The sequence below is a fragment of the Crinia signifera genome, chromosome 1 (genome assembly GCF_055691185.1).
Source record: "Crinia signifera chromosome 1, ASM5569118v1, whole genome shotgun sequence".
Taxonomy (NCBI): Eukaryota; Metazoa; Chordata; class Amphibia; order Anura; family Myobatrachidae; genus Crinia; species Crinia signifera.
In genome coordinates, this window is record NC_139217.1 from 339,108,022 (window position 1) to 339,132,243 (window position 24,222).

Genomic DNA, 24,222 nt, shown 5'->3' on the forward strand with positions numbered 1-24,222 from the left:
CCGACCTTTTCATACCCCCCACTATCCACGTCGGCGTGGAGTTGATTTTAGATAGTGTGGCGAGCGCAACGAGCCACCGAGCCCGAAGCGCGGCGAGTGCAGCGAGCCCCGCGAAGGGCCGCGGAATACATGTAAAGTAATACGCGTCCCCTCACGGGGCTCGCTGCGCTTGCCACGCTTCGTGCTCGCCACACTATCTACAATCAACTCCACGTCTACATGGATAGTGGGGGTATGAAAAGGTCGGAGGACGCATACCGCTGCACTCACCACGCTTCGGGTTGGCGATCATAGTGGGGGTGGCGTGGGGGTGCATTTAACATTGTAAGCACCCATTAGGGTGCTTATACAATTACAACTCGTATAGGGGGGCCAAAATCGCATCGCATGCGGCTATATGGCATGCGATGCAATACAATGCATAAGTGCTAGGAAACAAGTACCTAAAAATGCTTGCTTCAGCAATTTGTACACATATTTTGTCAAATTCATTTGTGGCACTCAAAGGGTTAAAATTATGTACAACAAAATCAAAATTCCAATTTGTCCGCAAAATAAGCCCCCATTATCTAATAATAATGAATGTAGTCATGGCAAATCAGAAATAACAAAAATAATGGATTTTTTGTATTGGTAAAGTGTAACCAAAAGACATTCAGCTGATATAAAGAGTTTTAGGGAAGACTGGCATCAGTGAGCCCGGTTAGAACCCCACTGTATGTACTGGATAAAAGGACTAATGAGTTCATGAAACCCTCAGTGTTTCATGCAGTAAACAAAAAGTGCCCTGTGGGTGTGATCACGCTGTGTGCCCACAATGAATAATCTGTGGCTATCAGGAGACAAAGCACATCTCTTAAGGAACAGTGACATTTGCATCTTGAACATTTGAAGAGAACTCATTTATGTTGAACAATGTAACAAACACTTACCCATCTCCATCCAAACGTATGGTGGTGTCACTCCACAGGTGCAGAACCATGCCGATAGTGCAGCTCTTACTAGGACACAGATACACTTGTCACATGGAGAACATTTTTTATATTTTATTTATTATATTACAGACTACTCTTACGTGTTTTTTTGTCTGCTTATATGTTCTAGAGGCATTTTATGTAAATAACAAGGCCCATGTCAAACAGCGGTGTTCTCATGTACTGCGGCTTCAGTCATGCCGAACAGTGCCTGTCTGTGTGCCAAGTCTTGTATGATTCGGCTGCACGGGTTGTGTCTCACGCAAAATGTGCATCTTATTCACACAAATAAAACAACTAGGAGTGACAAAACTACTTTGTTAGATTACACTGATCAATTTAATGCAGGGAAAATTCAAATGTTGGGCGCCCGTCCCGGCACCCATGCCCTGGCGGTATTCAAATGTTACCGCCGATGGGCACGCACACATCTTTTCAGCTCGCTACCCCCAGGAGAAGTGAGCTAAAAGATGAGAAAATCACGCGTGGGCGCCCAAACGGGACTTTTCTAGTCATGCCTATTACTTTGGTCAGGTTTAGGCGCTGTGCACATAAGCTTCAACTGCAACTCTGTACATATTTAAAAACTAGCTTCTCTATGGTAACAGCCACAGTCCAGGTTTGGTGTTTCACTGTACCTATATGCTGTGCTACACTTAATGGAGCAACTCAGTCACACCGGGCATCTCGCCCCGTATGGCACACTGAGGCTAGGCATAGGAGGTTCACTTTGGGAGTGAACTTGTGTTTAGGACAATGCAGTATAAAGCTCATTAGGAACTTGATAATTAAAGAGACAGAGCATATCATGTCATTTAACAATCAAGCTCTAATTACAATTGCACATGGAATTTAACTTGATAGCACCACACCTTTCTTTACTGCTGAAGTCTACTCCCAGTAGTATATTCTCTTCAGTGTCTTGCCGTCCATTACTATAGACCACCACCATGTACCGTACCCGGTCTGTCCAGCTGCTTTCCAGTCGGACAGCCTGAATAATATATAAAGTCCAACAGAGGAGAACTCTTTTATAAAGTATAAATAAATCTGAAACAGGTACTCGTGCTCAGTATTTGGAAGGCTGCACCTGAGTAATGGGAATCTACAATGTAAAGAGTAGTAACGCTTATTATCTACATGTTCCATATGTCCTTACCACATAAATCTTCCATCTAAACTACATTAGTAATGGGACAGGTTATTATAGTAAATATCATGATGCCTCCCAATCAGCTTCCTATATAAAAACAATATTACGTCTAAACGGACTTACTACATGATATTGAAACCGGACATCCAGTGACATATTTTTAAGATAGATAGATAGATAGATAGATAGATGGGAACCACCGGGCGGCACTCCTGAGGATTTTCAAAACATAAACAAGTGCCGCAGTGCGATTCCATCTGCATATTGTTCCGGAGGGCACCGGGGTTCATACCAAGGCTGACATAGTGCTGGCCTGCTAATAGAATACGTTTCACAGTGTATATTTGCTTTTTCAGCAGGACATAATGAACATTATGTACTGACGAAAAAGCAAATATATGCTTTGAAACACTGGCTGAATCCACCTTTTGTTTGAGTGCCGCCATTTCCACGTATTATGTATGCTGACGCTTCACCCTATGGTTTGTGACCACATTGTTTAAATAGGAAATCTAGGAATGGTAAGTGTCAATTAGTGCTTTTTGTTTATTAGAATCATTTTTAATTAGTCTCTTTGTAGTGACATTTTCTCATGCACTCGGTTTTAACTTATTTATCATAGCTTATGTCAACTAATTCCCTAGGTGCTTTGTAACAGGTGTGTTGGTAATTGACCAAAAATAACGACTGGCGAGTCAGTTCAAGATCCGACATTTTGGTGTTTCCACCTTAATAACATTTAAAAAAAACGAAACACCGAAACATCGGACCTTGAACTGACTCACTAGTCGTTATTTTTAGTGTGAAGTCCCGAGAGTGCCTCCCAAAACTACACTACACACTAATATATATATATTTTGTCAGGAATCCTAGAGATTACACAGGATAAAGCATAGCTTTTATTTATAGGTGTAGCTTCTTCAGCTATAAACAAAGCTATACACATCAAATACAGAGATTTTCATTAGATTGCATCAGTCGCCAATCATCATTAGAATGGTCATGCCTTCCGATACGCAGCATAGACTTACCAGTTTAATACGATCTTCAGAACGGAGAAGATTGATCATAACCTGAAGGTGTTGTGGTAGATCTCCTACAAAAGGAACACATGGGGCTATTGGGTTCTGTTCATGATCAATTTATAAATCTAAGGTTAATATTACATTACTAAGATATAGTTGACAGATTTTATATTTCAATAATGCCTAATGCTGGCACACAAACTTCGACCCCGATGTACTGTATAATTGCAAATATCACTGCCCAATTTTGAGCTGCCAAATGGAAAAGATGGGTAATAGTTTGCTCACCTCTTTACTTTTTTCATGGATAGAACAGGGCACTTTAGGTAAAACACTAGGGTTACCACCTCTCCGGGATTACTCCGAACAGTCCAATAATTAAGACCGGCAGTAATTAAGGCCGCAAGGGTGGCACTATACAATGTCCAAGAATAGGCAGCTACTAGCTGCCTATTCCTGGACATTGTATAGTCCGGGAACGCCACCCCTCTGGACTCCGGTCTCAATTACCGGGCTGTCTAGAGTAATCCGGGACAGGTGGTGGTAACCCTATAAAATACCCATGGACATGAATGGGCTTTCAGAGTTTGGTAGATGTACAGGAAAATGTTTTTATTACATGCTTTAGAAATAAACAAATGATGTAATCATGTCTTAAGAGCACAGACCACAACAAGCCAATACAACTTGTACACAAGTACAATCTTGTTTCTGATAAACCCAGTGTGATACATAGACTTTTGTGCACCGAACTATTATGACGTCAATTACAATTGCGAGAACCATACAGTGGGCTACATTCTCAAACAGATGTCCATATACCAGGCCTGCCCCAAGGAATCAATGCCAATAACTATCCTGTATAATCTCAAATAGCTGCTGACCTCAAGGCCACCGTACCAGCATTTTTGTGCAAGTGGAGAAGACTCCTTTGTCCTTGGAAGCTGTTCCCCTGCTGCAGGAAGAGCGCGGCTCCTTTCACCATGAAAAAACTGTCACTCAAGCTGAAAAAAACAAAACATAAAACATATTATATATTTTACACATGCAAACTACAGGCTAGTGATTTGTTCCAAATTATGTATTTATGGGGTACCACATTACATAGTGTCTTCCAAAACTGCTCTAAAATATGGAGGAAGGCACAAGGGGGAGCAACACGAGGAGAGCAAAAAAAGGAGAGATAGAAACAGAAGGGGAGAGATAGAAACAGAAGGGGAGAGATGGAAGGAGTGGAAGTGGAGAGAGGAGGAGTAGAGAGTGTGAGAGTTAAGAGAAGGGAGGGAAAGAATTTAGCAGAGGGGGAAGTGAGACATGGGGGGAGAGGAGCTATAAGGAGAAATAATTGTGTTAAGGGTATATTAATGGTACAAGCTCCCACAAAAACTTGAGAGAAAAAAAACATGTAGTACTTTTAACTGAAAGACCTTTTTAAATCAATCGGTATCTGTTTCAGTAAAATGTTAAGTATTTCTCTCTCCCTCCTACATCAAAAAGTTTGGATTTAAGCATCAGTCTGTGTCCCAGAGTAACATGACCACCTACACTGGCTCCAGTCTGGTTTCCAATAATTCTGCATTGAAACATTTCAAGCGAGAGAGAGGCACAGACACACGCATCTCTGCAGTATCCAGGGAAAGACTGCTGTCAGACACTTTCCAAGAGGGGATAGAAAGACATTCTCCAGCAAATCCTTTGCAACCTTGCAGGCGTGCTTCATCAATGCCAGGCATCCAGCAGCATTAGGGCACATGACTAAAACTGGAGTTTAAACCTCTAGATCTTAAACGCTGATACAATTGTTCACTTTCTTCCTCTTGGTCATATCCATGGCTTTGCACAGGAAAGATGACCTCAGTTTTCGACAACTTACTGAAAGTGCTGTTAGGTCACTTGTGGGCCGGTAACATCCATCATCGCTAGAAGCTAATTAGCAGGAAGACTAGATCATCAGCGCATTGTGTCATAGATCAAATGCACCGTCCATATTGTATTTAATCTAAACAGAAGACAGAATGCTAAAGGATTTTTGGGCAAGCGTGCAGAAATATTGTGATTTTCTTGGGTATGATATCATTCAGGACTAATAATGTTATATGTAACTTGGAACCCACAAAATTTCAAATCAGGTTTAACAAAGCAAACGCACACAAAAGGCCCCCTACATAGAAACAGGACTTGCTGCTTCACAAGAACTAGCAAGTACAGCAGATGCCGACTTACAGACATGGAATACATCTAAAATGTCTGAAAATGAGGCTCTGATCACGCAGGTCACCTCGTTACTGATCTACTGTGGGCTGACACCACACCTGAGCACAAACAATTGGATATAACCTAATACCACGTGTAGAATAAGGAACACAATACACTGCAAAAGAGAATACTCAGCACATAAAGCTACGGAACTGGATAAAAAATAAGGTAATACACTGCTTTTATTGCAATAACCATTGTAATTATTTTCTACTATACTGAAGTATTGGACAACCTGTTGAGACTGCTGGTATATCTGCACACATGCGTTCTATAGACATATCACGATCTATCCTAATTGGTTTTGATTTTAGTTTTTTTTTTATCTAAAGGGCCCCTTACACTTGTGAGATTTTGTCAGATTTTACCCAATTCAGATGGATTGGGCCAATTTATCTGACAAAATCTGATGTGCCTGATGCTGTAGGACCCGATGCACATTCCTGTGCGCATTGGGCCTAACCAAGAGATTGATCCTCCTGCACATAGGATGAGTCAATCAGGTCCAACTTATCCCTTAGACAAGTTGAACAAGTGTAAGGGGGCCTTACATGACTATTTTACAGTCCTTTTGTCATTAAGTGTAAGTTCTATAATGAAAAATATTAAGTGCAAGGACTTACAGTTATCCATGCATTTGAAACCTGTGCTGGAATCCTAGCATGGCAAACAGCAGACACCTTTCAGAAATCTGTTTACAGCAGTGATGAGCTGCTGCTTGTGCTTCTGGAGAATGGGGCAGCTGACCCTTTCCTGCCTACAGACCTCTGTCAAACAGTGTGTGTGTGTGTGTGTGTGTGTGTGTGTGTGTGTGTGTGTGTGTGTGTGTGTGTGTGTGTGTGTGTGTGTGTGTGTGTGTGTGTGTGTGTGTGTGTGTGTGTGTGTGTGTGTGTGTGTGTTTCTGCATGTGCTCGGCCTTGTTTTCAAGATATCTTCTGATAAAAAAAAAAAAAAAAAGGAACTACAGGTTGAGTATCCCGTATCCAAAATGCTCGGGACCAGGAGAATTTTGGATAACGGATTATTCCGTATTTCGGAATATTTTAATATTTCAATGATGTATTTTGAAGTATCTTGCATTTATGCTGTATAAACACATAATATACACACAAATATATTTTATTACCACATAAAATACACACAAACATATTTTAATTGTTCAAAAAACAAGGTTTCAAAACGTGAAACAAAATGTGTGTACTATCTCAGCAGTGAATTTGAATGCCAAGCAATCATTGTCTTGCACATATATAGTGCCAGTTACATATTATGTCCCCAGTGATGCTGTTACATATGTCCCCAGTGAGTTTTTAGCAAAAAAAAATTTTTTTTTCACTTTCTGGAATGTCCGTATTTCGGAATAATTCGGATAACGGATATTCGGATACGGGATACTCGACCTGTATTGCAATTTTTACACAAATTGGCCTATTTTATGGCTGCAGGCATCTTGCACCCAGAACATCTAAAGAATCAGTTGCACAAAGTTGTATTTTGTGTGCATTGAAATGCAGAGGTCTCAAGATACCACCTGCCCAAAAGCACAGCAGTACTCCTAAGTCAGGTGTACAAATGTGTATCCTTAGGTCACACAACAGACTGACATCATACTGTCTGGAAAAGACAAAATATCACGTTGCCCTGCAGTGTAGCCAAAGTACTCCAGTCTATAAGAATCTATAACCTGAAATAATAACAGGGGCGGTCATGCTAGAATTCTCATTTTGTTCCCCAAGTGCCACAAACTTACTCCTATCCACAAATTAACAATGACCTCAGGATGATACATAAAGCCTGAAAAAGGTCAGCGAACTGCAGTCTCATTTGTTAGTGCAATTTCCAAAACCTTCCCTTTTACTATTAATGGTAAATCAATAGAACTGTAACTCTATACTATTTTATCAACCATGGGAATAATAATGAGCTGGCCAAGGCTGATTGAGCATGCTTATACAGTACTTGGTGCTTAGTTACCAGCTTAGAAAACGGGACCAAGAACAATTCCTCCCATAGCTAAAAATATACTGTAACACGGTCACCCTCTCCTAATCAGCACTATTTCTGTACTGCATGCACACAGTGGGCAGGCATAGAACCATTCATCTAGACCAGTGGCTCTCAATTTTACACATGGGTTCCCCCTGACAGCCCATTTGTGTTATATGTACCCACAGTATTTGCAAGGACATGCTTTTGTACTTAATAGAATTGCTATTAGATAAATGTTTAGATGTCACTATATATAAAAGCAATAAATAGGCCATAAAATTGAAAACTGACAAGAATAGATTGATTACTACATATAGATTTTGCATGTATTAAGATTTATAAACAAAATATATGATCACATATGCATTCTATTACAGAGATAGACTTTCTCATTATATTATCAGGCTCTTAAGCTGGCAAAACACCAGTGCGATTTGGCCACAATTCCGACAGATCCAGCCGAGAAATCAGGTGAAAAGTGGTTAAATCTGTGTTTGACATCTGATCCGTGGTCCCGTGTGCATCAGATCGGAGTTGGAGATCGGACCTACTGCCAATGTTCCCTCTAATTTTACGAACTCTGTGTGCGGCAAAAGATTTTGGCTGTGTAACTTTGGAAGGCAATTTAAATTTTTGTGCGTCACTTATATATAACTGGAAAATGACGTCCAGCATTTGTGTTACCTTTACTTCAAAATTATATAAAACATTTAAACATTTAAAGCACAGTACACAATGTAGTTATTGGGTGAAACACACATTAATTGAGTCCACAACTGCAAAAAGGGACCACTGCTGCTTTGTGCGCTCTGTTGTAATGTCTGTGCGCACGCTCGTCGAGTTGTGTGCGCACACACGCGCGCACAGCTTAGAGGGAACACTGCCTACTGCATGTCTGACCTCTGACAGCCTCCCGGCAGTGGGGAATGGCACCGTATACAACAGATTGTATGTGATCCTGCCGCCCAGGAAGCTCCCGGGCGGTTCAAGGGCCATAGCATGTGACTTCACCCCTCGGAAAAGTCGCAGTGTATGCAGACCAAACTGATGTATAGGGGTAAATATCCCTAAAGATGGATACACACTAGATAAGTTGTCAGACCAACATATCGTGCACATAGAATAGTGTGTAACCCTGCTATGCGATTCACACTCCCATGCACCATCAGCAAAAACCTCCATTTAACCTACATGCAGGGTCAACGGAAGACTTTGCTAGTACAGGACATGCTGTCAAATGCTGCATGGCCACAGCTGCCGGCTTCTGTCACTGGGCAGACAACTTCTAGTTTGCTTAAGACAATGCTTTTTCTGTGCCCAATTATCACCTACATGTAAGGCCCCAACCCGCCATAACAGAAAAGATTTCAAGTACCTGTGATGGTCCTTGCGAGTACCCCAGATTGAGAACCACTGCTTTAGACAGGTCCTGAAGCACTAACTTCCCGCTTTCTCCTGCGGCAGACTACTGAAGTTTAATCAAAATCATATATACCCCCAAAAAAAGCAAGATTACAGAGCAGAAATCTAACCTTATTCACCAAGGATTTGGATTAAGTTTGCGAACTAGGTTCCAATTTTAAATAATAAATGCAGCAAGAAATGAGAGAACCTTAACTTGTTTTACATATGTGCAGATATGAAAAGATTAGTACATAATGAAAAACAAGACATTTTAATTAAATAGAAGCCACTAAAATACCTCTTGATTTACACTTTGGCCCATATACTAGTGTATCATTTTCCAAGTGAAGCACATGTAACAACATACTGACTGGCAGGGACAGGACAATACAAGACATTAATGTCTGTGTACACTGTATTTCAAACACAAGGAATTTGTTTTTAGATGTGTTCTGAAAAAGTAATGCTGTGCACGCACCATGTGATGTTTTTTGCAATTTAATCCCAATCCGATTGGAATCAAATGGCAAGCAAAACACATTTGATTTGGACTATATAGTACAGATCTGTACTATATAGTCTAGCCTGCACAATCTTTTTTCACTGTTCGATTTACATTAAACGGGAGCGCACATTGAAGGAGGCTGAAAACCGTTCGCTGTCCATTCAATTTTGATTTGATTTTGAGTATATAGTCAAAATCTCACCATGTGTACGCATCTTAAGTGATGTGAGCACTTGTAATAAAGGGTGGTCTCCAAATGCTTGTGTTAGGAACACAAAATATATAGCGTTCTAACCCTTTCACAAAGAAAATGAAATTCCCGGGTGAAGCAGTTCCACCCGGGAATTTCATTAAATACATGGGTCCTTTTTCTATGTGAAAGGGTCGATCCGGATCTTAAACTCTGGGTCTCCGACCCTGCAAAAGAGCAGGGTTGGAGATCCAGAGTTTAAGATCTGGATCAACTCTTTCACACAGGGGAAAACCCTGTGTAATAGAGTAAATCTCTGGGTTTAAGTTCAAGACTCGGAGATTTGCTCTCACAAGTGAAGGGAGGTCTGACAGCTGCGGTTGAATAACTCGGTTGAATGGGCAGAGAAATCTAATGAAATAGGCCTAAATCGCATGTGTATGACACCCAAACTGATGCACGGCCTCGTGTGCATTGGATCGGAGGTCGGAAACGGTGCACAGAAGATAAATCGTATATGTGCAACCGCCAGCGGCACCTCGTGGGTGCTTTTTAGCAGCCATCTGCAGAATGGGAAAACTCTGGGCATGAGAGGCGCACTACGACCCCTTCTGCGGCAGGCAGAAGATTTGAAACCGCCAATACAATAGAATGGGCAGCAGCTGATTGGCTAAAAACGGATGACCATTCTTTTGTATGTTTTATTTATTTTTATTTTTTTTTAATTCTCATACCCTCCGTCCGCAGCTGCCCGGGATTTATACATGCTATATGCATAAAGTGGCAAATCGTACGTGAGCCCTCCTAGGGAGCTACGGGGGGAGCTCAAGAAAAATTGGGTCCAACTTGTGCCTAGTGTAAGGAGGCCTTAATGTCGATTGAGAATTTCCTGGAGGAAAAAAATAAAATAAAATAAAACTATAGCTTTATAAATGCATGGAACAGAATTACAGGCTAAAATGGTTAAAACAAATAACTTATATTTAGCCTATTGTGGGGGTGGTGTTCCTTGTGTGTCACTCTTGGTGACATGAGTCAGCAGATGAGGGTAACAAAAGTCTCACAGAGCTCTCTCTTCTAGGAACAAGAAATAAGGCTCATTGTCCGCCTGACTCAGCCAGTGACCTTTTGGGGAAGGAACACAAAGAAAAAAACAGGCAGCAGAAAAGGCCCTGCTGTGTGGGTAAAAGTTACTAGCACCATTAACCCATTATTGGTGAGACATGTTCAGAACAGGGTTAGGTCCTGATGAATACTGTAATTGTATTTGTGGTCTTGGACTATGCCTATTTTTGTGCTAATGCCTCACTATATTGCAAAGCATGGAATTAGTGTGTGAGAACTATCTGCGGCGCTGCCACATATCACATGCTCAGATGAGAACAGATAGGCAGATTAGGTTGTGTGCCTCACTATAAAGTCCAAATGCAAAACATGGGATTTCATATTGAAGAATATGATTAAAGGGCTGCAAGACACTGAGCCTTCTTTCCCCTGTCCCCCAGAGGTGGTGGGCCCATGTTGTTAATTGGTGCCTATTCCACCTTCCATAAGTGTCCTGGGTTCATCTCCTCTTTCCCAATAGCACCCCAATCATTAAAAGTCTGGGATTTAGCTAACTGGAAATATTTGTGAGCTATCTGACTTACCAGTTATGTCTGGATATTTGCTTATAAACTAGATGTGTGATATCAGATAGGCACTTCAACTAATTCCTCCAGTCTCGTAGGCCGCTTACATCATGTGAAACCCATTGTTTGAGAAAAACCTCAACTATGGGTTTAATTTCAGTTCATTGGGCCTAATTCGGACTTGAGGTGGGGCAAATGTAACAATCTAAATCATTGCGCATTTTACACTTGCCCCACCTGCAGTGCAACATGGTTTGGTACTTGTTTCCTAGCACGGCGCCTGTCGGGGTACATGGCATGCCTTAAGTTAAGGTACTTAAGGCATGCGATGGACGCGATGGACCCCATTTTCTTACTTTAACAAGCTCAATTGCCGGCAAAAGTGAAAATCGCGTTGATCGCGGCTCCTAATAAGGGGCCGCGATGCGACCGACGCGATCAACGCGATTTTCCCATAGGGAACAATGTTAAAATAATTTTAAAGTGAAAAACGGGTTGATCGCGGGCCATAACCTGTGAAGGTATCAGAGTGCGCTCGCCACACTTTCTATTCTCAACTCCACGTCGACGTGGATAGTAGGGGTATGAAAAGGTCGGAGGACGCGGGCTCGCTGCGCTCGCCACGCTTCGGGTTGGCGTCAATACCGGGGTGGCGTTAACAATGGAGGGCATTTGAAACATCAGGGGGGGTTTCTATGAAAATGGGGTGTTTTGGGGCATTTTACATTAAAATCAATGCAAAATGTGGTCTCAGGGACCATTTTACATTGATTCCGGCCCGATGCTTACAATCAAAATCGCGGGCGCCATGCTAGGAAACAAGTACCCATGGTTTTGTCCATTTGAGAAAGACTGAGGAGTCGTCTTCCTCTCAGAACTCTCATGAGATCAATTGGGAAGCTGACTTTGGTGATACTTTAGATGATGGGGATAACTGGTCAGAGGTCTAGGAAAATGTGGCTTTCAGTTCAATTTGTGTAAAAATAAAGGAGAATGTTCATAAATTGTGAAGGTGGTATTATGTACTGTTCACAGACCCATCGAACAGATGCTGTTGGGTTTGCACCGCTAAATGCACCTTCCTCCACATTTGTAGTCATGCCCAAAAATGTGGGATCTTTGGTAGGAGATCATTGACCTCCTTTCCATTATCTTCAAAGCTTCTACCTCTGGGACTCCTTACGACAAGAAGGCATCAAAATAAATTGATATGTCACATTGTCTATGTTACCATTGCCTGATTGAAAGCAACCTGCTTTCTCTACTCTACACCCAGTCTTATCCAGTATCTGGTATACATAAGGTATGGAATACATAAATTATAACACTTCTAAATCAAAACACCCCTTCTCTATAAAATAGATTAATTTATCTTTTCTTCTCGGTTTTTACCTATTTTTTTTACCCCTAGATTGGTGTCCATTCACCCAGATCTCATTCCGCTTTTTACTTCTTCACACCATTACTTTTCTTAGCTTTTGTCCTCATTGATGAGAGTCTGTTCTTCGGAAGACTAGTAAGGAGACTATTGCAATAACCAATGAGGGATATAATGGGTGTATGAATTAGAGATTTAACAGTGTCTTGTGTAAGATAGGGTCAATAGGTTTTTTAGATGCATGTAACATGATTTAGGACAGCTCAGTCAATGATGACCCCTAGGCAGTGAGCTTGAGGGGTAGGGTAGATTGTCAAGATGTCAACAGTTATGGAGATATCGGGATAGTAACTGCACTTGGCTGGGGGGGGAATATAATGTATTCCATTTTGGAAATTTGAGTTTGAGATGGCAGGAAGACATTCAAGATGAGATGACAGAGGCATTCAGAGACACGACCCAAAACCACTGATGACAACTCTGGGGCTGATAGATTTGAGTATTGTCCACATACATGGGATACTGAAATTCAAAAGAGCTGATTAGACTGCCAAGAGATGAGATATAAATTGAGAAAGCAGAGGACCGAAAAATGAGCCTTGCAGAACTTCGATTGACAGTGGTAGTGAGGAGGAGGTGGAATCAGAAAAGCAAACACTTAAAGAGCGATTAGATAGGCAAGATGAGAACCACTAAAGGGCTATATCATTAAGACCTAGGGAGTATACGGTTTGTATGAGAAGAGTGTTATCAACAGTGAAAGATCTAGTATTATTTTAGATCTTTCTGCTGCTTTTGACACTGTTGTGAGTAATTGCCTTTAGATATAGCAGCGGCCTTTAGATTACTCACCGCTATGGTCAGTGCTGTCTCCGTGGAGTTTTGGGAATGAAAGCCAGACTGAAATGGGTCTATTAGGTTGTGAGAGTTAAGAAAGTGTGTGACGCAAGAGAAGACAAGTCTCTTCAGTAGCTTTGAGAAGCATGGAAGCTGAGAGATGAGACTGTAGTTTGAGAGACTTAAGTTTTTTTTCAGAATCAGAGTAATCACTGGATATTTGAATAGAGAAGGAAAAGGTACCAGATTTTATTTAGGTTGGGATAAGCACAGGAGATTGAATTTTATTGACTTGTGTGGTTTTAGGATCAAGAGGAGAGGCAGTGGAGTAGGAGGATGAGAAGAGTGTGGACACTTCATTTTCATTTGTGGACTCAAGAGAAAGTGCCAGAGGGTTCAGGTGGTGAATTGACTAGGTTAGTGGCTGCGGAAGAGCATACCATCTCATCTCAGATGTTATCAATCTTGTCCTTAAAGTAGGAAGCAAATACGTGTGCACTGATGGTAGCTGGTGGGGGAGGGTACAGAGGCTACAAATGTGTAAAAAAGCCGCTTAGGGTTGATGGCATGAGAAGGGATATTGGAAGTATGTTTGTTTGGCAGTGTCCAAAGCTTTGGGTTAGGAGTGGTAGATCTTAACCACCCTAATTCAAAAAAAATGCAGCTGGCCCCCCAAAGCAGCTGCACCGCACAATGGTTACTTGCGTTTGTAGCGACAGTGTTCCGGGAGGCAGAGGTGTGCAGCGGTGCAACCGATAGAGTGTGCGTCTGGTGCTGGAGCGACGGCAGAAGCGGGCAGTGGAGCAGCCTGACCTCTGACAGTGGGTGCTCAGGCGCTGCCTGGCACATGCACAGCCTAATCCTGAAAATGGAAACTCGAATCCTGGGATTCAAATTCCGTTAATTTTGGGGCGAAATCTCGGGATCCCAATCCTGGGATTGGCCGTCCTACTAGATAGTCTTATATGTGATGGAATTACTCGGATTACGAGATTTACACCACTGGTGTTGTACTTTACGTGACTGATTTCGTAGTTTTGTTAATTTGGAGTGCCATGGCTGGCATCTAAGCCTGCATGGGGTATAATGGGAAGCTGGAGCCACTTCGTCAAGGGCAGTTTCAAGAGTCTGATCCAGGTGAGAAACATCAGAGTCAGGAGAGGTAAATGTAGAAATTGGTGAGAGATGTTGATGCAGAGAGGTGGAAAGTAGTGGAAAATTAATAGTGTTAGTATTTCTGCAGGTTAGACGAGGCTTGCATGATTTCAGTGTTAATGAGCTTGGGATAATGTAGGAGAACGAGAGGGTGATAAGATTGTGATCAGACGGGAGTCTTCGTTAAATCAGAGACTGAGCATAGCCCGGTGAATACAAGATCAAGGCAGTGGCCTTCCTCATGAGTAGAGAAGTCAGACCACTGGGAGAGGCTGAGAGAGGAGGTTAGAGAGAGGTCTTTGAAAGTGCAGAGATTGTGCACGGTCAATAGCATCATCTGCATCACTGATTATTGCAATAGTCTCCTTACAGGTCTTCCCCAATAAAGATGCTCACCACCACAATCCATCCTGAAAGCAGCTGCGAATCTAATCTAAACTCTAGACATCCATTGTCTGCAAAACTGCTGTGTCAGTTCCTCCATTGGTTACCTATACTCTACCATATTCAACATAAAATACTTTACTTACACACAAAGCCATAAACCAATCTACAAAAATTAGCTCTTCACTTTTCCCAAAATATCTCCCAACCCCTCCTCTTCGCTCTGCACAAGATCTAGGTTGCTCATCCACACATAGGGCCTTATTCTAGTTCACTCTGACAAAATCCTTCTTAGATGGACAAAACCATGTGCACTGCAGGTGGGGCAGATGTAACTTGTGCAGAGAGAATTAGATTTGGGTGGGGTTTTACTTCAAAGTGAGATCTATATTGCAGTGTAAAAATAAAGCAGCCAGTATTTACCCTGCACAGAAACAAAATAACTCGCCCAAATCTAATTCTCTCTGCACATTTTACATCTGCCCCCCCTACAGTGCACATGGTTTTGTCCATCTAAGAAGGATTTTGTCAGAAAGAGGGAACTAGAATAAGGCCCATTATTCACTACCATTTACAACTGCAGGAATCTCTGTACTCATTTAGTTTCACAGCGGCAGCTCTTCGCTACATTTTTAATATAGCCTAAGCTACGTTGTCAGCGTAGCCGCCGCCGTGAAACTACACTGGGAGTAGGGGGAGCGGGGTGGTGGGTGGCAGAGGGAGCAGGGTGGTGAGTGTTTTGTTTTAAACTTACCGTCCTCCGGTCGGCGATCCCCGCGGGAGACGGTCACCCCCCGGCGGCAGCTTTCAGTCCCCCTCCTCCGGCAGTCACTCCCAGGCGCCAGCAATGTATGTAATTCAGCATATTGCTGCTGGGGGAGCATCACATGGTTTCCCTGCTCCCCCAGCAGCACTACGCTAATTGCGTACATTGTCCGCTGCCAGTGCCGGAGGAGGGGGACTGAATGCTGGCGTCGGGGAGTGACTGCCGTAGGAGGGGGACCGAACGCTGCACATCGGCGGACTTGATGAACGCGGTAGCCGGCCTGGAGGAGGGTAAGTATAAAGCACAACACAAACACACACAAATTTTCCCCACTATCCACGTGGGTGTGGAGTTGATTTAATAAAGTGTGGCCAGCGCACTTTATAAAATCAACTCCACACCCACGTGGATACTGGGGGTATGACGTGGATAGTGGGGAGATTAACCATTGTGTAGTTTCAGGGCTCCAGAAGCACTTACGTAGTTTACGTAGGCAGCATAGTGCTGTATTGGTATTCTCAATACAGCACTACGTAAACTACGTAACTGCCGCCGTGAAACTAAACAAGTACCGGAATTTCTCTTTATGGAATGCCCTCCCATGCATAATAATGAGACTCTCCTACACTCTCCAAACCTGCAAGTGTTCCCTGAAAACTCACCTTCAGACAAGCGTTTCAAATTCCAGAACCACCTACATAACCTTTCCTACTCAATTACATGTCTGCAGTACAGTTCGAAGATATCCTCACTTATATTCTCTCTCCCTTTCCCATCTTCCTGACCTCTGGCCAACACTCGTACAGCCCACCATGAACCTTTCGCAAACTGGTGGACCATTATGAAATAGGCATTGATACACAAGCATAGGTGTTCTCTATTTCCCTATGGAGTGTAAACTTGCAAGCAGGGCCTTCGTAATGTTTTATTTGTCTCCAACTACCCAGTTGGTTATATTACTGCTTTTAATTTTAAAAGCACTACAGAATTTTCTAGTATATGGCTAAGCAATTATTAGATTAGTTAGGAGTATATTATGTTGACCATCACTGAGCTAATCACTTTACTTTTCATATAACATTATAGAAAACACAGCAGCTTTGTGAGCCGGTCTTCTAATCCACTACTGAGAACTGAACACTGGGCGCACTGACAGGGCAAGGAGTAAGTCAGTCCAACAGAGGAATTATGTCCAAGATAGTATTAAGGAGCAATAGAGGAGAGAATTAAACCAAAGAAAGGAGATGACCAGAAGGAATACTTGGCAATGCTACAGAGGTGTGATTAGGTTATAATAGGTTTATCATGGAAATAATACAGATCAACCAGCTTTATAAACCTGTATTTCTTGGGATGATAAATTAAAAAAGTTAAATTATAATGAAGTTCAAGGAACATTTTATGATGGAGGGAATAAACGATACACAAAACATGCATCTGTTCACCAAGAAAGCATTGCATAAATTATCAAAGGTTTCCAACTATAAGAGCCATGGGTGAGTCTATGCCTCTCTCAGTGCCACTAACCTGCCCTATACACAGGAGACAGACACTTGTCGCTTCCAGGAACATAGGGGCAAATTCACACCCAATCAGTGCAGGCCAAATTCACTTCCACATCCAATGTTTGGGTGTGCGCATGTGCACTGCCCCCGGAGCAAACGCCTTTGGTGGGTTTCGGCAAGAGGAGGACACAGGGGACAACGCTTCATGGGTGTGCCCACAAAAATTGTGGGCATACCCTTAGAAACACTGGGCGTACCCCTATGAATTTGGCCATCTCTAGACAGAAGGAAAGTCTAGTCTGACTTTTACTAGCGAGGTCGGGTTAGTCAGGATCCCGGGATTTGGCCCCAAATTTTCCGGGATTTCGGGATTCGACTGTGCATGCAGTAATGTGTGATTCAGGGTCCTTTCTATTCGATTTGAACTATATAGTCCAAATCGAATAGAAAGTGACCTTGAATCGCACGTGTACAGCCGCTTTGGATCCAGCTTCGATCCTGATGCGCGGCACTGGGATTGAATGCAGAAACAGACTGTACCGTTTTTAACCACATGCGATCACTGAAATGCAATTGGCAGCGGGTTCCTGGAGCGGGGACCGGAGAGTTGGAGTGCTCACATTCAGTCAACCGCTGATTGGCTGAGAGAGCTCTCTCTCAGCCAATCAGAGGGCCGCCGCCCAGTGTTTTAAATAATTTTTTACAATTGTGCAGCTGCTGCTGATGAGCCTGCCCCCGACAGCGCTCCTTCACCTTGCTGAGCTCCACCAGCAGATGGCATTGTGTGCTGGGAAAAAACACACTGGGCACTACAAGATGCCATCGAAAATACGATGGGACATCGCATTGCATTTGAGTGCATAACTGTATGGGCACTATAAGAGAGGAGAGTTTTATACAATAAGACAATCTATTATTTATATAAGCATATACATATTAGACTGTTAATATAATTTATACATTTGAGGAATGTTTTCAAAGGCAACACTAGATTCACGAATGGACATCCACACACACTTTTTTTTCCATAAAATCATCAAGGAAAACAACAACTTACCATTGCAATGCCAAAATACAAAGCCATAAGGTATGTTCAATTTGAAATACTATACATATAATCATGCCATTAACAGATTGCAGTACTAAAGCAGATCATTTGGTAAACTTTTGGCTCTGGCTTAATTTACTATTGCCATCTTGTGGGAATAACTGTGACTGCAATATTGTGATGATGTAGGAAACACACTGCTTTTCTGGACTGTAATGTTGGATATACACTGCACAATATGTATACTCTACGACAGCAGTGGGGAACCTCCGGCCCGCGGGCCGTATACGGCCCCCGCAGCTGGTCTGTCCGGCCCGCCCACCCGCGGAGGGAGTCAAGTACAGGGGAAATCTCGCAAGAAATACCGACCTCTCGCGAGACACCCTGCACAGCCATCGGACCACACTGCAGCCGCCGGAGCGTGGGACGGCTGCCACAGGTGAACTTGTAAGTGTTTTTTTCTTTTAATTTATGGCCCGCGAGGCATTTTCCCCCTATACAAACGGCCCTTGTCCTAAAAAATGTTCCCCACCCCTGCTCTACGACATCAAGGCAGGGGGGAACGGCATCAGCAAGAGCATGCACACGCGCAGAAGCCGGCAGCGACAGAGAGCTTCCACAGCATGGGCATCACAAACAATGTATGAACAGACAGCAGAGGATATGGCTGACGACATGTGGGAACGTGACAAATGTGACAGGCCCCAATGATCTGAGGCGCCACAGAAGGAGATACAGTACAGTCGGCGGACTCCGACGCAGCACAGTATCTGCCATCGTTGCCCGTACGGCCACCTGTACTGCCTCAGTTTGTGTCCACCACACCATCCATGTGGCCATCAACTATAGTATCAGTGCGGACGACGGTCGCGGCTCTCAGCTGTCTGTACTGTGCCGCAACAGCCTCCTGTACTACAGCGTGTGTGAGGCACCCTGGCCGCCAGCTTGGCCATCTGTTCCGTATCCTGGCTGCTCAGCGGTCTTTTGTGCAGCAACGGGGAACTTGGGAGTCCTGGATCTGGAGCCGCTGAGCTAGGTGTGGAGCCTGAGGACTCATATGCCCTGTATACACTGTTCACACGATTTGATGTGGTCTATTTTTCGATTAGATTTTGCTTAAAATAAGCAAAATCAAATCAAAAGGAAATCGAACGCATTTGATTGAGATTCTAATGCGTGGCCCCACAGCAATAAAATCGAATAGAAAAATAGGCTGTGCAGGCAAGACTATATCGTACAGATCTGTCCAAATCAAATGTGTTTGCCGTGCTGATTGAATCGGGATTGAATAGCAAGGCAGTCGCACCATGTGTACACCCCTATAGCTATGAGCAAACTTTTTAAAACGATTGGGTGCTGAGCCTATATTTTTAACTGGACATCTTTACACCAGAGTTTGAAATGGGGGGGGGGGGGGGGGGGTGTAAATAAATAATGTATAGGGCCCCACGATTTCTGTTGCCGGCCTAGGATACAGATACAGTTCTAGGCGATTACGTTGCCTGAGTTTAGCTGCATAACTGGCTGAGGAGTTTAGAAACGGTTTCTTCAGCAATCACAGGAAACTTCTGTCTTGGATTCCTAATCCTGTGACAAAGGAAAAATCATCTGTGGCTGAGGATACATGATCATCTCTACTTAAAGAAAAATTTGAAAAAAAAATATTTGTTAGCAGACTGGAAGAATGTTGTTGCCAATCATTTTGTAGCAAATCTCCGGGATCAAAGATTCAAAGGAATGAATGTCCGTAATGAACAGGTAATATACCTAGGACCTAATGGTTGAAACGTACTATGCTTTCAAATGCTGAAGAATATTTATATGCATTCAGCAGCATCCTCTGTCGTCTTGCATGTACAGACGATGTGCAGAAACCTACTGTACAACAATATGAAGATTTTTTGGTTACGACCTGACCAAATCAGCAAAACCGTACATTTCCTAATCAGGTGTGTACCCAGCTTAACATGTACAATAGCAGACAAGAATCAATTCAATTCAGGCTAAAGCCCCGTACACACGGTGAGATAATTGCGAATGGCCAATTTTGACTATATGCACTGAAGAGGAGGTGACCACAACTGGAGATCCAGCCACAGGACATCAGCGTGGCTAGGAGGTCTGCACAGACGAGCTGCACATCATCAATAGCGGTACATACAGGTGCATTGACCGCGGGGTCCCTCTGCGCAGTCGGAAGGAATGTCTGTGTTTGTTGCATGGCTTGCCGACTGATACATTGGTGGCTGGAATAGGACAGCAAGAGAGTCCGGTGGCGGTTCGGCATGGAGATATTGGAAACTACATCCAGTATTGGTTCCCACAGAGGATTTATCATGTGGCCTTGGGGCGGGTGAGACTGCATATGTTCTATTTACATTGGGAAAACATAAATAATTCTTGTGACCAGTCCATCTCAGCGATACTACATAAAATTGGGACACAATTTACATTTAGGAATATAAAGACCAAGGAGTCCTATAATAAAGGACAGTATTGTTTGAATTGTGGACTGTGACCTATTAAAGGTAATCAGATTATGAGACTATAACACTATATTATCAAATAGATGGCTTTTTCAGCTAATATTTTACCAATGTTTGTTTTTTAACTGTAATAAAGTCTTAGGCCGGTTTCACACAGTCCGGCTCCTGCCGGACGGAGAAATCCCGCACGGCAAGGGAGCCGTGCCGCACACATTAGTTGTGAATGGACACTATTGTGTCCATTCACATGGGCCGGCCACACTGTTGCAGCCGGATCCCGCCACTGGAAGGGACAGCTGCCGGGCTGTGGCCATCCCCTCCATGATAAAATTACTGTGTGCTGCACAGCTTTCTGGCCGTACGGGTTTTCGCCGCCCGGTAGGAGCCGGAGCGCGTGAAATAGCCCTTACATTTATATATTTTACTCCAAGCGCTTTCTGTGTATGTTGCACTGGAGATTTTCACTAAACAATTTTGTCCAAGTAATGATAGTCTATGATCTAGTCAAAATTACCTTGCCTGCACAGTCAATCTATGCTAAGCAATCTATACTAGACAACATTGACTAAGCAGGAGAAAAACTGGGAGATTTTGGCTAAACTTCTTGGAAATTTTGACTATCTATTCAAAATCTCCTGCCAAAATCTCACCGTGTGTATACCCCTTAACCCTCAGAAGTTCAAGAAAGTAGCAAATAATCAGAAAAAGAAAGTGCTGATAGCAACCGCTGAGAATTATGGACCTAATAATGCTGAGTTACAGTGCTTAAAATTGTTCTCTTGAGCAACTTGCTGCTCCATTAACAACAATGAAAAACCTCTGCAGGTGACAATTTGTAATTACTGTCTAAATGAGAAACATTAAAAAAAAAAAAAAGTTACAATGCCACATTCTTATGTGAATTTAGGTTACAAAATAAGTGCACCATATACTTTTTGAACCCCCCTCCCCGAGTATTTACATTTTTTCTTAGTTAGAAAAAAAAAATATGTTCTGTGGCTTAAAAAAAATAACAATTCATCTTCAAACCTTCAAAAGTAACACTCACCTTGAGTTTGTCCTTCGATCTTCATCATTCCCAAACTCCTGTAAGCAAAACATTTAAATATTAATGTAAATTTGAGTTAATTTGACCATAATCATATAGCTTTTAGAACAAAGTTCAGGTTTGCCGTCTTCTTATTCTCTGCACCCTTGAAATATCAACTATTATGTCTAGTCCGCATATTCAATTATTAGATTGTTTACATTAATTTGAGTGCCAAAGCTGTTTCACAAATGCAAACAGTCACAGAACATGAACAGAGAAGAATATTAAAGTGCATACACACTGTGAGATTTGTGGCACCATCAATATCACTGACAATATCTGCATAGAGAGGTAACCGGAAAGGGGGGGGGGGGTCGTCGTAAATGACCCAAGGGAGCATCATTCGTCGTCCACACCGGGTGATATTTTAAAAGGTATATTGCACAGAAGGGCCAAAATGAGCGATATCGTTTCAAAAAAGATTGCCCAGTGTATACGCACTTTATTACTTTACCTGTTTGTTTACTGGGCCATATAATGGAAGGCACACTTACAAGTTAATAGAGTGCATTTAGTGTATGTTCCCCTCATTATAAGGACACCCATTAAAAAAAAAAAAAAACATACACATTTAAAATAACCACAGAAATATTTTGGCTTTGTAAATAGTCATTCTGAATAAGCCAATTGCTACCACATCACAATGTTTAGATTCGTAGGGGGGTATTCAATCCCAGGTCATGACTGTCGGTCCGTCCCGACAGCCACGACCCTGGCCCATTTTTTTTTTGGTAGACCGCAAATCGCCAAGTGGGATTCAGTGTCCACATAAACGGCGGTTGATTGTCAAGATACGTCCGTGATCGCGACAATTCACGGCCATCCTGGGCAAAAACGTACCCGACAGCTTTTAAAGTCATGCCTGTTCTGTCGATCTGCCTCCTCAATGCCGTCGGGAAAGACAGCATTGAATAGGCGCCTGCCTCTATTTCCTCCGTCAGAAATAGCGGCGGGGACTGAATATCCCCCTAAACCTGGCCAGTTAATAATTACACATACTAATGGGAATCATAAAAAAAAAAAATCATATTACTTTTTAGGTCTAGCGGCAGAGACTCCCTGGCATTATATAATTTGAATAGTGACAAGGAAATGAAGCTTACACATGTATGTGGCACTATACAAGTGAGTGAGTGGGACACTACTAAGTGAAGGGACAGAACAGACACATATAAATCTAGTTATGGTAAATATATATATTTTCAGTACAGATTAACACTTGCACAACATAAGTTGAATACCATAAAATGTTTAATATGCTCCGCATTCTCCCTACACTGAAAAGCAATTTCATAAGATCTAACAGTCCTAAGGCAGTATATGCCTGTCACAACTACACCATGGTCAGACACACCCAGCTTCTTTTACATTTGTCGCATAATAAATCAGCTTAACAACAACAACAACTCAGTAGTTTAACAACTAAATATTTAATGAGCGACAAATGTTATGTAAAGCGTACTGTATATATATTTCTCCAGTGCTGTGAATATTTAATGAGCGCTCATTAAATATTCACTGCGCTGAATTTAGGACCCAGCTCATTGGCTGGGTCCTAAATACCGTTTCAGACCCGATTTTGAGCCTAAAATACCGGTTCTGAAACGGGTAGGACCCTGCATTTTAACCGGTTAGAAAAAACGGTATTTTCTAACTGGTTAAGTGGTCCTGCACCTTTCAGACCGCACAGATTACCGTTTTAAAACGGTAAAAAAACGGCAATATACCGTTTACAAAGTGCGGTCTGAAAGGGGCATAAGATCTTTCATAGATATATGGGGGGTAGTTAAGTGTGGTTTTTTCAACTAGTCAAAAAAAAAAAAAAAAGCCATTTTTTAATGTTTTCAGATTCCACCTATTGAAGTGCACATTTTTTCGAGGCACAGTGGAAAAATCCATGGATCGGCAAATTACTCTCCGATCCATGGATTTTTGGCAAAATTTTCACAATTTTTAAGTAATTGGCGACAAAGAATTGTCCAAAAAAAAGAAAGGAAACAAATCAGTTACCGAAAAATTACTATAAACTGTCCATAACTGAACACTAAAGCCCATTTTATTTTCGGCTAGCCCCGCATGCATTGTACTAAACAACCATTTGCATATTGAAATGGTAGCTACTTGCCTGCGCAGCACCGGGCCATCATGTTTAGGATTGCATCGGCTGCATCGGATGTCCCCGCAACACTGCGCCACCCCCAGTTGCTACTTATGGTGTGTACACACGTTAGATGTGCCTTAAGATCCTATCCACGATCTGATCAGATAGGATCGTGGATAGGATCTTAAGGCACATCCGATTTGCATCCTATCTTGACTATATAGTGCAGATCTGCACTATATAGACAAGGCAGCCAAGACTTTCTGGCTTCCGATACGCGCATCGGGATCGGATCGAGATCTCAAGGGTTAAAACATTGCGATATGCATCCGATGCCAATCCGAT

At 42.5% G+C, this 24,222-nt stretch overlaps 1 protein-coding gene across 3 annotated transcripts in view; it reads right to left on the reverse strand.

Moving 5' to 3' along the window:
* Nucleotides 1–24,222, reverse strand: part of SSH1 (slingshot protein phosphatase 1) — a 56,579-nt gene that overhangs the window by 22,926 nt on the left and 9,431 nt on the right. The window contains exons 2-6 of one of the 3 annotated variants that reach the window (XM_083145879.1): nt 21,735–21,772; nt 4,053–4,156; nt 3,159–3,223; nt 1,847–1,968; nt 933–1,001 (exon numbers count right to left, since the gene is read on the reverse strand). In XM_083145879.1, the coding sequence (XP_083002005.1) occupies nt 933–1,001; nt 1,847–1,968; nt 3,159–3,223; nt 4,053–4,156; nt 21,735–21,772 (398 nt within the window). Of the gene's footprint in view, nt 1–932; nt 1,002–1,846; nt 1,969–3,158; nt 3,224–4,036; nt 4,157–4,697; nt 4,787–21,734; nt 21,773–24,222 lie in introns of those variants that run through there. The other 2 variants (XM_083145888.1, XM_083145896.1) reach the window with 2 other exon arrangements.